This window comes from Petromyzon marinus, chromosome 61, assembly GCF_048934315.1.
Source record: "Petromyzon marinus isolate PM22_M1 ecotype Great Lakes invasive population chromosome 61, UKy_Petmar_22M1.pri1.0, whole genome shotgun sequence".
NCBI classification, from domain to species: domain Eukaryota; kingdom Metazoa; phylum Chordata; class Hyperoartia; order Petromyzontiformes; family Petromyzontidae; genus Petromyzon; species Petromyzon marinus.
The window spans coordinates 10616297-10630583 of record NC_133727.1 but is presented as its reverse complement, the minus strand read 5'-3'; the positions used below and the strand labels follow the sequence as shown (position 1 = coordinate 10630583).

At 52.3% G+C, this 14287-nt stretch overlaps 1 protein-coding gene across 8 annotated transcripts in view; it reads right to left on the bottom strand.

Moving 5' to 3' along the window:
* Positions 1 to 14287, bottom strand: part of LOC116955654 (protein Jade-1-like) — a 110981-nt gene that overhangs the window by 33918 nt on the left and 62776 nt on the right. For all 8 annotated transcript variants that reach the window (XM_076053542.1, XM_076053545.1, XM_076053543.1 and 5 more), the window contains 4 exons: positions 5809 to 5966; positions 5140 to 5333; positions 1930 to 2141; positions 850 to 1020 (listed from right to left, as the gene is read on the bottom strand). In XM_076053542.1, coding sequence (XP_075909657.1) covers positions 850 to 1020; positions 1930 to 2141; positions 5140 to 5333; positions 5809 to 5966 — 735 coding nt within the window. The remainder of the gene's footprint in view (positions 1 to 849; positions 1021 to 1929; positions 2142 to 5139; positions 5334 to 5808; positions 5967 to 14287) is intronic.

Below are 14287 nucleotides of genomic sequence, written 5' to 3'. Positions count from 1 at the left end.
GGTTCCCGTCAACTTCACTTCTTGATTCCCCCGCCGCCCCCCCCCGCCCCCCGGGGTCTTTCAGAGGTGGGGGGGAGGGTGAAAGGAGCGGCCTGGGCCTCTCAAAAAACAGGGCCCCACAAGGCAAAACAACAATTTTCCGTCGCCAAAAATGGCCTCTCGAGTCTGTCTCGGAGCTCGTCCGGGGTGGGGTTAACGGCGCTGCGTTCACCGCGTCACGGCAGTCGGTGCGACGCGGTGAGCCCGTGGCGTCACCGACGCGTCACCGACGCGCGCCTCCCATCGGCCGTCGCGTCCGGTTTTACCCTGACGCGACGAGAATCGGCGTCACGCGTTTCACAGTAACTTGGCTCCTGCTATTAATGCAAACCTGTCAACCCCTTATCAGCGCCCTACCTTATTACAGACCAATTCAGAGACCTTACTGGTTACCCCGTGCCCCTTATAAATCTCAACATTCATCCAACAAAGTCCCATCACAAGGGAGAAACACGAATAGAAAATCAAAACGTTTTTTTTTGCCCGTATTGAAACGTCCGTACGCCGAACGGACCTGAAAACTCAATTTCCCTGTAGGAGAATACGGGGTAAACCGTATGGGTGGGACAGCTGTGTGAATGTCCACGTGATGATGATGATGATTATGCTGATGAGCCGCCGTTCCACTGCGCTATCGTTCGCGACGGCCGGGTCGCGTCCGCAAAAAAAAAAAAGAGCCACGCCGCCGAGCGGGGCCTCACCCGGTAAAATAAAACCAAAAATAAAAAAAACCGGTCGACATCTCGTCGCCGAGCGGCGAGGAGCCCGTCGGCGCAAATTCTCCCCCGTCGCGTCGTCGTCGCCTCTCACCTCGGGGATCCAGAGGGCGCAGCTGACGTGCGCCCACTTCCCTCCGCCGCGCGTCGGCTTCATGGCGCCGTCTCGCCGGGGGCACAGCTGGCAGCGGGGGGCGGCCACCCCGCGGTCGCACACGCGGCACAACCAGCTCCCCGCGGGCACGCACGCGATGCCGTAGCAAGCCTGGGTGCGCGCGCACGCACACGCAACAGCGCGGTCAGCGGGCGGGGATTTGCACAGACGCGCGCGCAAGCGTAGGTGATCACGCGCACGCGCACGGGCGGATGCCGATTGGATATCGGTACGTGCGCGCGGGCGCGCGCCCACACACGAGCATAGGTGCGTACGCAGAGCCTGGCGCGCACGCGTACACGCGTACACGCACGCACAGGTACACACGCACACGCACACTCATCGGCGGACACGCACACACACAGTTACATATGCACCAAGATGCCCCGTATTGCCTTGACAGACTGTGGAGGCAAGCGAGCACGCCGGCATGGCACACGAGGGGTGGGTGGCCAGCACCATGCCCGGCCGCCTTTGTCTCCCCAGTGGCGATGTTTACTACACACCGCACCAGGTACTCATTTGAGGCTGAGTCGACCTCGGGGAGGCCCGGGACCGGTTCAGATAATCGTCGCCGGTGTTGGCCGTGAGCGGGAATCGAATTCTAGCCGCAGGGTTCGTAGCGCAGCGCGGACCACTGTGCCACCGCTCCCCCCACCACGCTCACACTCGCTCACACGTGGACACGCTCGCTAGCACTCTCGCTCACTCTCGCTCACACGTGGACACGCTCGCTAGCACTCTCGCTCACTCTCGCTCACTCTCGCTCACACGTGGACACGCTCGCTAGCACGCAGACTTCACAGGCCAACCAGAGCAAAGATGTAGGATTCATGTTCAACTCCAGCACCATTGCTCCTCAACGGCCACCAACACCCAGGGCCTCCGCACCGAGGCCTCAGCACCGAGGCCTCAGCACCGAGGCCTCCGCACCGAGGCCTCCGCACCGAGGCCTCCGCACCGAGCCCTCCGCACCGAGCCCCCCCAGGCCCGGGCCAGCCCGGCGGCCGCGCCGCGTACCTGGTGGACGCACACGTCGCACTTGTCGCAAAACACCATCTCGTTGCCGTCCTCGGCGTGCGGGGAGCGGCACACGTCGCACACCACGTCCGCGTCGAACTCGATGCCCAGCGCCGCCTCGGTGCTGAGCGCCCGCAGAGCCGAGTCGGCGCAGCGCCTCTCCAGCCGTGACAGCGCCGCCTCCAGCGAGCGCTCGCGCACCGGCGGCAGTCCTAGCGACATCGTCGGCATCGTCAACATCGAACGAGCGCACGAACTGACCGAGCCAAGGCACCTGGTCACTTCGAGTTATTGAACTAGACTATCGAATGTTTATTTTTTGTTTTGTTTTACCAGGTAAGGCCTACTGAGCTATATGGCTCTTTTGTTCGCATCGACCTGGCAATCACAAATGATAGCTCAACAATGTGGCTTATCATCATCATCATCATCGTGTGCAGATTTATAGCAGCCAAACACTCTAAACGCATGTTGATCCTGAATGTGGAGGGGAAAAAAAACGGTGGACCCAGAGAAAAATCCACGCGGCCACGGGATCGCGAAAGCCTACGTGTTAAACTGGGGAGAGAGACACCACAAACTATAAATATAGAGGGTTTAGGGGCGAAATCGAACCCACGACCTCCTGAACACCAGGCGAGGTAGTTAACATCTCCTAGCCACCGTGATGATGATGAGAGCCAGAGACACGCAAACTCTAAATATACAGCAGGCATCATAAGGGTCGGGATCGAACCCACGACTCCTGTATACCAGGCAAGGTAGTTAACATCTTCTAGCCACCGTGGCGTTTCAGCAGAGTCTTGAGCCTTCTTGTTGACCAGAAGAAAAGAGAGAGAGAAAAAAATAACCCACTGATTTTAAGTTAAAAGAAATAACGCAGAACAATCGCACCAAAAGAACTCCACCGCATACAGCCCCCTCCCCAACACCCCCCCCTTCCTGTCTTTGCCACTTCAAAAAAAAATGGTCGCCGTGCCATGTGTCTCACATTGGAAACAAGATGTCAGAGGTCTCTGTAAATGGCACGTGAAAACAATTTCGCCGGTTCACAAAGCGTGCCGTTAAAGAGTTGGACTGCCGGGAACCTCGTGTGTGTGTTTGCGTGCGTGCGTGCGTGTACGTTGAACTTCTTTCGCACCGCACGTAGCCAACCATGGAGAAAACTACAGCCAGGGACTGGAATAATTGAGATGAGATTGGCACGTAAGGCGCTTTCAAACGCTGGGGTATTTAATCTACGACCTCGCCTGGTATGCAGGAGGTCGTGGGTCCGATCCCAACCCTGACGCCTGCTGCTGTATATTTGGAGATTGCGTGTCTGGCTCTCTCTCCCCGTGGTCGCGTGGATTTTTCTCCGGGTCCTCCGGTTTTTCACTCCACGTTTAGAATAAACTATCGCGCGTTTAGAGTATTAGGCTGCTTTAACTTTCCACGTGATGATACGTCCATTTCGTTGGGCTATACCATTCTGTGATGACCAGGTCGCTTCTGACAAAGAGCTACGTAAGCTCAGTGGGGCCTTACCTGGTAAAATAAAAGTTACCATTATGTGCAAATGCTTAAATCCTTCACAGTGCCCGAATGGTAAATTTCTAATACAAAACAGTTGCAATGCTTAAGGTTCAAAGATAAAAGAGTCAGGCAATCGATACAACAATAACAACAAAGCTAGCTAGAGAATCATGAAAAAAAACGCGGCGTGCGCAGATTCTTTGTTTTTCAATTATTAACTCCCCATCGGACGGACACCCGTTTTTTTTTCCTCGTGCACATTAAGCAGCCGAGAGGAGGCCTGCTGGCTCGTCAGAGGTCAAGGGCGCAGGGCCGGCACCTCTGAGGACCTGGGTTCGAACCCAGGTTTCAACCGCCGCCCGTGATTAAAACCGAGTTCCCGAGCGCAGCGGAGTTGACGGTCTCTCAGCCAGTTCGGAATCAGAATCTTTTAATTGTGCTGGAGGAGGCATCCGGTGAGCTATGAAGCTCTTGTTTCACATGTGTCCAGTTCGGGGCACCGTGTCAGAAAGTTACAGCAACAAACAAAAAAATGACCAAGATCCCCCGTATAACCTTAACAGACTGTTGGGGCAAGTGCTGTTAGCGAGCACCTATGAAGGCCGGCACGCAATTCAGAGACTTACAGAAATGTCGGCGTGACTGCCTTACAATTAACACTTATCTGTAAGGGGACATGCGGGAAAGTGCGCATCTTTAGTGGATGGACAGGAAGATGCGTTTAGATTATTTTGCTGCAAAACATTTCCAAGCGATGAGCAACTCCGTTGAGCTGTTATTTGCGGCCAGGTCGCTTCTGAAAAAGAAGCCAATAGCTCAGTGGGCTGTACCTGGTAAGAACATTTTCATTTATTTTTATTTGTATATTCTATTAAGCAATGTGCTTACTGTTCCTATACTTTGCACTCCTATCGTGTTTTTATATTGTTTGTTGTTCACGTTCTGACCCCGTGTCCCAACTGGACATCTGTGAAAAAAATCTTTATAGCTCATCAGATTCCATCTCTCTTGACTTGAAGGCATCTCAAAACGTAGTTCCGCAAAAGATGCTTCCGCAGTTCAACCAGTACGCTTTACGCGGACCAATGTTATCCATAGCAGAGGTTTTTGGGATAAATCGCGTGAATACAAATGTGTCGTTAAACCCGCCACCACCCGACACAGCCAATTGGCAAGCTTGCGTCACTAGTTCAGCGCGCACGCCCGGTATGTATGTGTGCGCGCGTTGGAGAGCAAACCCCCGACAACATTTACAATTCGGGTATCGTGACATTTCGCCGGTAACTACAACGAGCGTCGTCAGGCGACAGCCAGAGTTGCGGAGACATCGTCCTCCTGTCTTGGTCTTAAACTGAGGGGTAAATGCCAATTGAGTGCGAAGGCCAGGGGGAGGGGGTGGGGTTCATGTATTCATATAAATTACAATGGGTGTCCATTACCGGTTGGGTTTTTATAGGGTAATCAACGTGCACAACGCACGCGCACGTTATGCACGTGTGCGTTGTGCACGTGCACGTCCTGCCGTGGGCTCCCGCTGTCTGGCACACGGGGTGATGCAACGTGGCCGCGCGGGAGCCCCGAGCGGATACCTCGCAGGGGAGCCCCAATGGGTTCCATTTGGAGTGCGACGGTGCCAGCTCAAGACCTCTGACCGCCCCCCCCCACCCCCCCCCCCCCGCGCGGCGAGCCACTGACCCATTTTTGTCATCTCGTTGTTGGCGGCTCGGAGCCAGCTGACGTCCACGTCGTCGAGGTCGTACTGAGTGGCCTCTTCCCCGGGGTTGTGACCTCTGGCCGGGGTCCTGACCACGTCGGGGTCGGGGTCGGAGAGGTGGGCCGGAGGCAGAGGCTCCTCCGAGTGATCGCTGCACCAACCGTGGTTCAGAATCCTGGACGGAGAAAATAAAGGAAACAATCATTATAATAATTACTAAAATTATTCAAACATCACAATGAAATGTTCGGCGCCTGCGCCGGTCTTACGGCGACTTAGTCGAGCTATGACTTGCGATGGCCTGGTTGCTTCTACAAAATTAGTTAATACCTCAAGGGGGGCCGCTTTGCCTGGTAGGATGGGGATGGTTTCGTTTTGAATTTGCGTGTTCATTGGGGCGATTTGTGTTGCCTGTCGTGTACCTTGCACTCCTGCCATCGCCAGGCTGTCCGGCTGATGATGGCTGGGTTGTTATTACTGGCGAAACGTCGTACTCGAGCTGTAAGTGTTGTGGGTTTACTCTCCAACACACAACCGGTTAGTGCTGTACTAGTAAAGAATTGGCACGTGTTGCTTACGTGGCAAAGCTGGCTAATTAATTGGCTGTGTCGAGCGGTGAAAACATGAGCTGTGTTATAAGCAGCCCTCACCTGAAGCTGGGTACTGGGATGGATTCTGGACAAACCGGCACCTGGACTCCACGCTCCCACTCTGGTCTCCAGGGGTCGGCGAGCAGATAAAACTGACCCGGCACTAAGGATCCGGAGTCTGGCAGCTTCATGGCGCTGATGAGGTCGGTGCGGAAAATCTGGAGCGCATCGCGAACAGGGTCGGTGTCAGTGGAAGTCACGACACAGCCGGCCAGAATCTCCATCATCATCATCACCACCACCGTCACCACTACCATCAGCCATGTATGTATGTACAACTTTCTTCACACCCTACGTAGCCAACCGTGCCAATCGTAGGTATGTACAGTAAAACCCTGGATTGCGAGTAACTTGGTCTGCGAGTGTTTTGGAAGACGAGCAAAATTTTTAATAAATATTAATTTGATAAACGAGCGAGGTTTCTTGCAATACGAGCAGTGTACGTGTACGCTTTGTCTGCCGAGCGTCACGTGATCACAACTGATACACGAGTGTTTTGATATACGAGTGCTTTGGATTACAAACACGTTTCCGGAACGATTTATGCTCGCAATCCAAGGTTTTACCGTATATTGAACTTTTTTCACACCCTACGTAGCCAACCGTGCTAATCAGAGACATATATGTTGAACTTCTTTCACACCGTCTCGTGGCACGACCCCAAATGCACGAGTCGAATACCACTGGGGATTGGGGGGGCTAAAAAACGAAAATTCTAACCAAAATAATTCTACCCACACACACGGGAGGGCGGGCGGGCGGGCGGGCTACATTCCACAAGAGCGACTCAGCTCCCGCGCAACTGTTCAAGGCATAAAATCAGAACAAATAAACTTAAACTGACGAGTTCAGTGCATCGTAGAACCCACGGGCACACTGCCCGTATTCTCCTGCTGCTAAAATGTAAAAACGCACCCCCCAAGAGCTTGCGCCGAACATCATTGTACAGATCTGGTCTCTCGCGCACACAACAACAACAACACCCACCGCCATTCGCCACGAAATCGCGGTGACGTCACCACGGCGCTTGTGCCAGGCTAAGTGCAATTTAAGGCCACGTGAAGTGTCCAACGCCAAGCTGGCAGGAGGTCACGGGACAGACCCAGGTGCCATGGGTTGACCGACACACACACATACACACACAGACACACACCCACAGCAACGCAACACGCTCGCAGGCAACACCCGTGTGGCCTTAGAAGAAGAAAGAAACAATAAATGACAGCCAACTTATCGGGCAAAGGGCCCCTCCATCGGAGCACAGAAAACTCAAAGAGTTTGTGCGCCGCTGCTGCCAACGCACCACCACCACCACCACGACGTGCAACGTGCTCAGCGATGCCGTCACAAGATGCACTCTCACGTTCTCGTCGTTGTTGTTGTTGTATTAAAATGGAGGTGGCAGAAGAGAACACCGCCTCAAACCCATCGCAGTACGACGGCCACCGTGGCTCGCATGTTCACGGCACTTTGCTTGGGAGACCCAGAGAGGCGTGATTGGAGAGCCCGAACGACCGCCACCCTCCCCCCCCCCGTCACTGAGGTTGCGTCTGCCGCGTGAATGCGGACGCATAATGTCGCAACAGTTCAACGCGTTAGTAGTAGTAGCAGGCCTTTCGCGACCAATATTAATCTCGATTTGAAGCTTTTATACACCGCAGAAATCCATGCGCTTTGGTTCTTTCGGTAAAGTCATCACGTAGGTAGAAAAATAAAAACAAATCACGAAGTTTCGGGCGCAACACAAGCGTCCATCATCAGTTGGGAAAGCATTGGTCTGCTGGTGAGGCAGACTGTTTTAAAAGGTTTGAAATGGGTGTAGCCCAAGGGTCATAAAGAAGTGGCCGGGGCTAGTGATGTTAATGTGAAAAATTAGCACTGTAACTGTAAGATAGGAGAGCGGCCTCCTCGACATTAACATAGCCTTCGTGACTGCATTGATTCATATTCTTGGTTCTTTCGGTAAAGTCACGTTGAAGGGAAACAATAAAATAATAAAATATACATAAAACAACAAAATTCTCACGACGTTTTGACTGCAACACATGATGATGAATGCTTGTGTTGCAGTCGAAACGTCGTGAGAATTTTATTGTTTTATATATATTTTATTGTTTCCCTTCAACGTGACTTTACCGAAAGAACCAAGAATATTAACATAGCCACTTCCGTGCCCTCTAATTTCCCACATGAACATCATGCTCATCTCTCACATTAACATAGCCACTTCCGTGCCCTCTAATTTCCCACATTAACATCATGCCAATCCCGCACATTAACAGAGCCACTTTCGTGCCCTCTAATTTCTCACATTAACATCACGCTAATCCCTCACTGTAACAGAGCCACTTCCGTGCCCTCTAATTTCTCACATGAACATCATGCTAATCCCTCACATTAACAGAGCCACTTCCGTGCCCTCTAATTTCTCACATTAACATCACGCTAATCCCTCACATTAACAGAGCCACTTCCGTGCCCTCTAATTTCTCACATGAACATCACGCTAATCCCTCACATTAACATAGCCGCTTCCGTGCCCTCTACTTTCTCACATGAACATCACGCTAATCCCTCACATTAACATAGCTGCTTCCGTGCCCTCTAATTTCTCACATGAACATCACGCTAATCCCTCACATTAACATAGGCACTTCCGTGCCCTCTAATTTCTCACATTAACATGCTAATCCCTCACATTAACAGAGCCACTTCCGTGCCCTCTAATTTCACACATGAACATCATGCTAATCCCTCACATTAACAGAGCCACTTCCGTGCCCTCTAATTTCTCACATTAACATCACGCTAATCCCTCACATTAACAGAGCCACTTCTGTGCCCTCTAATTTCTCACATTAACATCACGCTAATCCCTCACATTAACAGAGCCACTTCCGTGCCCTCTAATTTCTCACATGAACATCATGCTAATCCCTCACATTAACATAGCCACTTCTGTGCCCTCTAATTTCTCACATGAACATCATGCTAATCCCTCACATTAATAGAGCCACTTCCGTGCCCTCTAATTTCTCACATGAACATCATGCTAATCCCTCACATTAACATAGCCACTTCCGTGCCCTCTAATTTCTCACATGAACATCATGCTAATCCCTCACATTAACATAGCCACTTCTGTGCCCTCTAATTTCTCACATTAACATCATGCTAATCCCTCACATTAGCAGAGCCACTTCCGTGCCCTCTAATTTCTCACATTAACATCATGCTAATCCCTCACATTAACAGAGCCACTTCCGTGCCCTCTAATTTCTCACATGAACATCATGCTAATCCCTCACATTAACAGAGACACTTCCGTGCCCTCTAATTTCTCACATGAACATCATGCTAATCCCTCACATTAACAGAGACACTTCTGTACCCTCTAATTTCTCACATGAACATCATGTTAATCCCTCACATTAACAGAGCCACTTCCGTGCCCTCTAATTTCTCACATTAACATGCTAATCCCTCATATTAACATAGCCACTTCCGTGCCCTCGTCGAGGAGGCCGCTCTCCTATCTTACATTTACATGCTAATTTATCACATTAACATCACTAGCCTCGGCCACTTCTTTATGACCCTTGAGCTACACCCATTTCAAACCTTTTAAAACAGTCTGCCTCAGCAGCAGACCAAGGCTTCCCCCACCTGATGACGGACACTTGTGTTGCGCCCGAAACGTCGTGATTTATTTTATTTTATACCGAGGTGATGACTTTACCAAACGAACCAAAGAGCATGGAGGTTTTTTGGTTTGTTGGGGTTTAGATCGCGTAAATATAAATTGCAGCCGATCAGCAAGGTTGTGTCACGTTAAACAAAACGTGGCATTTCGTTACTAGTCCAGCCACACACACACCGGTTGTGTTGGAGGGTAAACCCACCACGTTTTACTGACGAAGCAAATGATGACTGGCGAAACGTCACAGTACTCGAACTGTAACCATCGTGAGTTTACTCTCCGAAACACCGGCGTGCTTCAACTAGTAACTAATTAGGCACATTTTGTTCACGTGACAAAATAAAAACCTCACTAATTGGCTGCGTCAGGTGGTCGCGGGTTTAACGACACATTTATATTCATGCAATCTCACCCCAAAAAAAGCCTCTCATGGATATTAGTCGCGAAAGAGCCTACGTGTTAAACCGACAGCAAGCTGACCAATCGGCATCTGTTTCCATCTGTACGTTGCCCCCTCGCACGTGTGCGCGAGGGTTTTCTCCGGGCGCTCCGGTTTTTTCTCTCACACGCATAATAATAACAATAAAAAACCCTATACTGTTGATGTTGTAACGCTTAACGGAGAGAGGATGCGCGCTTCCCTCCCTCTGCGTCTCTTTGTGCGAAGAGAGAGCAGTGGTGCCGTGGCGATTGTAGAGGACTTGCTTTAACTACCCGGCTTCGCCCGAGACTTGGATTCTTGCCTTGGATTAATACACGGCCTACGCGGAGGGTGGGGGGGGATGCGTGACGTCAGCAGGCACACTGCGTGACGTCAGCAGGCACACTGTGTGTGACATCAGCAGGCACACTGTGTGTGACGTCAGACAGGCACACTGCGTAACGTCAGCAGGCACACGGTGTGTGATGTCAGACAGGCACACTGTGTGACGTCAGACAGGCACACTGCGTCATGTCAGCAGGCACACTGCGTGACGTCAGCAGGCACACTGCGTGACGCCAGACAGGCACACTGTGTGTGACGTTAGACACACGCTGCGTGACGTCAGCAGGCACACTGGGTGACGCTGTCGCATGCGGGTGACATCACAGATGTGACGTCACCGCTCACTTGCCGTGCAAATTATATCCATTATTGCGCCCCCCCCTCCCCCCCCAAAATACAAAAGTCTATTTTTATACTTTTCCCATTGTGTACAGTCTGGAAGCTACCCACATGCCCAATGTCAAGTTTTTTGCATGTCGGGAAGTACGCTAAACATTTTGAACAGACACACATATTCACAAATTTCCCTTATATATATAGATGTACGCGACGCGGTGGGTTGGTGGGAGCGGCGGTGGCGGCCCTGCGGTTAGCGCGCGGGGCTGCGGAACTTTGCAAATCAGAGTTTTCAATTCCTGGCCGTGGCTATTGGCAGTGGCAGGTGATATACCCGAATCAGTCCGAAGTAAGCCCAACTGGGTTCAAGCTTGGATAACGCTTGGATGGGTGAACACCATGCATGCCAGGTTGACATCAGCTGAGCGTGGTCAGCGGAGCAAAAGCCATTCTTGCACGACACTTCTACGCTCCCTCGCCGATGCTCCCACGCCTTTTCCAAACCGGCACTAGCCAGCGCGGTGAAGTACGGTAAAAGGACTCCCCTCCGTGATCCACACAGCGTCGCTATCCACACAGTGTGGGGAGGCCTTCATCCAGCAGTGGACTGACAAAAGGGCCGAACGCGTACACGCTCAGTGTATTTGTACTGCACGATCTGTTAATGGTCGTGATGATGATATGAACGATGCTGCTGCTGGTGATGATAAATATACGAGATGTAAGTAAAGCTACCAGTATCATGAGAGCCGTGATAGTGATCGTAGCAGGAGTGATGATCATCATGTTGGGGGTGGCACAGTGCCGAGATGTTAACTACGTCGCCTGGCATACAGGAGGTCGCGGGTTCGATCCTGCGTGTCTCTCTCCCTGTGGCCGCGTGGATTTTTCTCCGGGTCCTCCGTTTTTTACACGCTTTTATTTAACTCACTCTGTTGTTGTTGTCGTACCCTCAAATCTCGTAACTCAATTTTAACCCACTTCCCAATGCGGTATCGACTGCAAACTTGGTATACTCATGTCATACTGATGACAATACTATATTATATCATTAAACATCAACAAAATATTTTTTAACCATATTTTTTATATTTCGATTTAAAGCTTTCGTGACTGCAAGGATTCATCTTCTTTGGTTCTTTCGGTAAAGTCACGTAGAATGAGAATAAAATAATAAATCAATAAAATAAAATAACACAAACGTCGTGAGAATTTTATTGTGTTATTTTATTTTATTAATTTATTCTCATTCTACATGACTTTACCGAAAGAACCAAAGAAGATCTTTTTTATATGTTAGATGTTTCGGCTTGGGTCTAATCGTCCACGCTCAACTGACGTTGGCTGTAAATCACCACGGTCCCTTACGTTGTGGCAAGATTCGGAGTCGTGCAGTTTTGCCATTACGAGTACGGTACATTTCATTAAAGCGTGTTTTTAAAAAAAGTATTTTTAAATATTACTTATTTCCCTCCACGTTTTGGATCAACGTCAAGCGAACCACTGATCGGCGGTTGACAGGTTTGGTATTTTATGCCATCAAACCCAACAACAACAACAACAAAAAAGAGAAACCTCGGTTGTGAGTGCTGCTTTCTTGCGAGTGGCAGCTTTTGTTTGCCGGACCGCTGGCGGCACCTCGCTGGAATGCTGGCCCCGGGGGGTTCCACGCCGGCACAGGGCGCCTGCGCCCAGAGTACCGAAGTCGCCAATCGTTGCCGAAGAGGGCAAAAGCAGCCAAGTGTTCGCGGCGTTCCCGCGAAGAAACGTCACGAACATTTGGTGTGTCGGTTCGATGGCGATAACGAAAAGGTAATAAAGGAGTCGCTAGGAAAGGGGCACCAGAACGCCGCTGACATTTGGGGCGTGCGCGGGGAGGAGCAGCGGGCACCGTGGTTAGCGCACCGCCTGCGACGGACGTGGCTCCCTTCCACGGCCGACGCGTCAGCGACAAGCAACGTCTGCAAGCGTTCCCGAGGCCTCACCGGGAACGCACCCCCTCCCCCCCGCCCGCCCACCCGCCCGCCCGCCCCCTGCCCGAAACGGGGTACAGAGACGCCTTCATCCAGCAGTGGATTGACCCGAGGGCTTCAAGAACGAGGGCCCAAAAACGTCGCCCATCGTGTCCTTTTTTTCCTTCTTTTAAGGCCACACGGTATTGCTTGCGAGCGTGTTAAGTTGTTGTAGGTGTGTCTGTGTGTGTGTCGGTCAACGCATGGCACCTGGGTCTGTCCCGTGACCTCCGGTTGCCGTTGCTCTCCCCGGAGCGTCTCGCGACCAGGAGAATGCGGGCGGCGTGCCCGCGGCTCCACGGCGCACCGAACTTCGTCGGCCGCGCTTTGGGAGAGCGCCCTCTGCCACTTTGGAGGGCCCCGTTTTTTAACCTTCGAGAGGACACGCGGGACTTCATCAATCGTGGCGAGCCACCGGAACGGCACAGCGGGGTCAGTGTGTGGAGCCGGCGGCGGCCGCCTGCGGTCCTCCAGACCGCACCGACCCACCCCACCCCCACCCGCCGAAACTCGCACCCCGCGCGCCGATCGCACGTCGAGTAAATTCACGACGGGGGCTCCATGAATCGAGGCACTATTTTACAGGCGGGGGTGGGGGGGGGGAGGCGGGGGGTGGGGGGGTTGCGCCCCAGGAATTTCGCACCTCGGCCTCGCAACCCTCGGGCCGCCCCCTCTCGGGGCCGCGACCAAACGGACGCGGAAGGGAGCTGCCCTCTGCGACGGGACGCTAAGACATCGAGTTCGTTCGTCTCGTTACGGGGTGTCGGCGATGAGTGCACGCCCCGATTGCGCTTCGATTGCACCACAATTGCACCTCGATTGCACCACAATCGTGCCCCGATTGCACCATGATTGCGCCCCGATTGCATCACAATTGCATCACAATTATGCCTCAATTGCGCCCCGATTGCACCACGATCGTGCTCCGATTGCGCCCCGATTGCACCACGATTGTGCTCCGATTGCGCTCCGATTGCACCACGATCGTGCTCCGATTGCGCTCCGATTGCACCGTTGTTCCACTCATTACGGAAACGCTGTTATTCCCCAGGGCTTCGCTTTGCAATTTCAGGAAATTTGCCCACTCAAGGTGAAATCGCACACTGACTTCTAGGGTCACTTCAATAACGTCTCTTACCCACCACCAGACTGCAGCCCCCTTCTCACTCCGGAAGCCACAAGGTCCGCCGTCGGTCAATCATCCAGCTAGTGATTAAACATCACGGCCAACGGAGGCGGTTGCTTAAGTCGCAGGAAATGGCTAAAGCCCGGAAAAATTGTGGGGCACGTCAAATCACCGCGTGATCGTAAATAATGAACTTACGCCGACGTAAGTTCATCGTGTAGCGTGTTCCAGACTGTCGGGGCAAGTGCTGTTAGCGAGCAGCACCTGTGAAGGCCGGCACTGTGGCGCACGAGGGGGTGGGTGGCCAGCACCACGCCCGGCCGCCTTTGTCTCCCCCAGTGGCGATGTTTACCACACGCTGCACCAGGTACTCGTTTGAGGCTGAGTCGACCTCAGAGAGGCCCACGACCGGTTCACAAAGTCGTCACTCGTGTTGGCCATGAGCGTGAATCGAACTCGGGTCGCCGGGTTCGTAGCGCAGCGTAGCGCTAACCGCTACTACGCTACCGCTCGCCGCGTATATAACACAATCATACAAT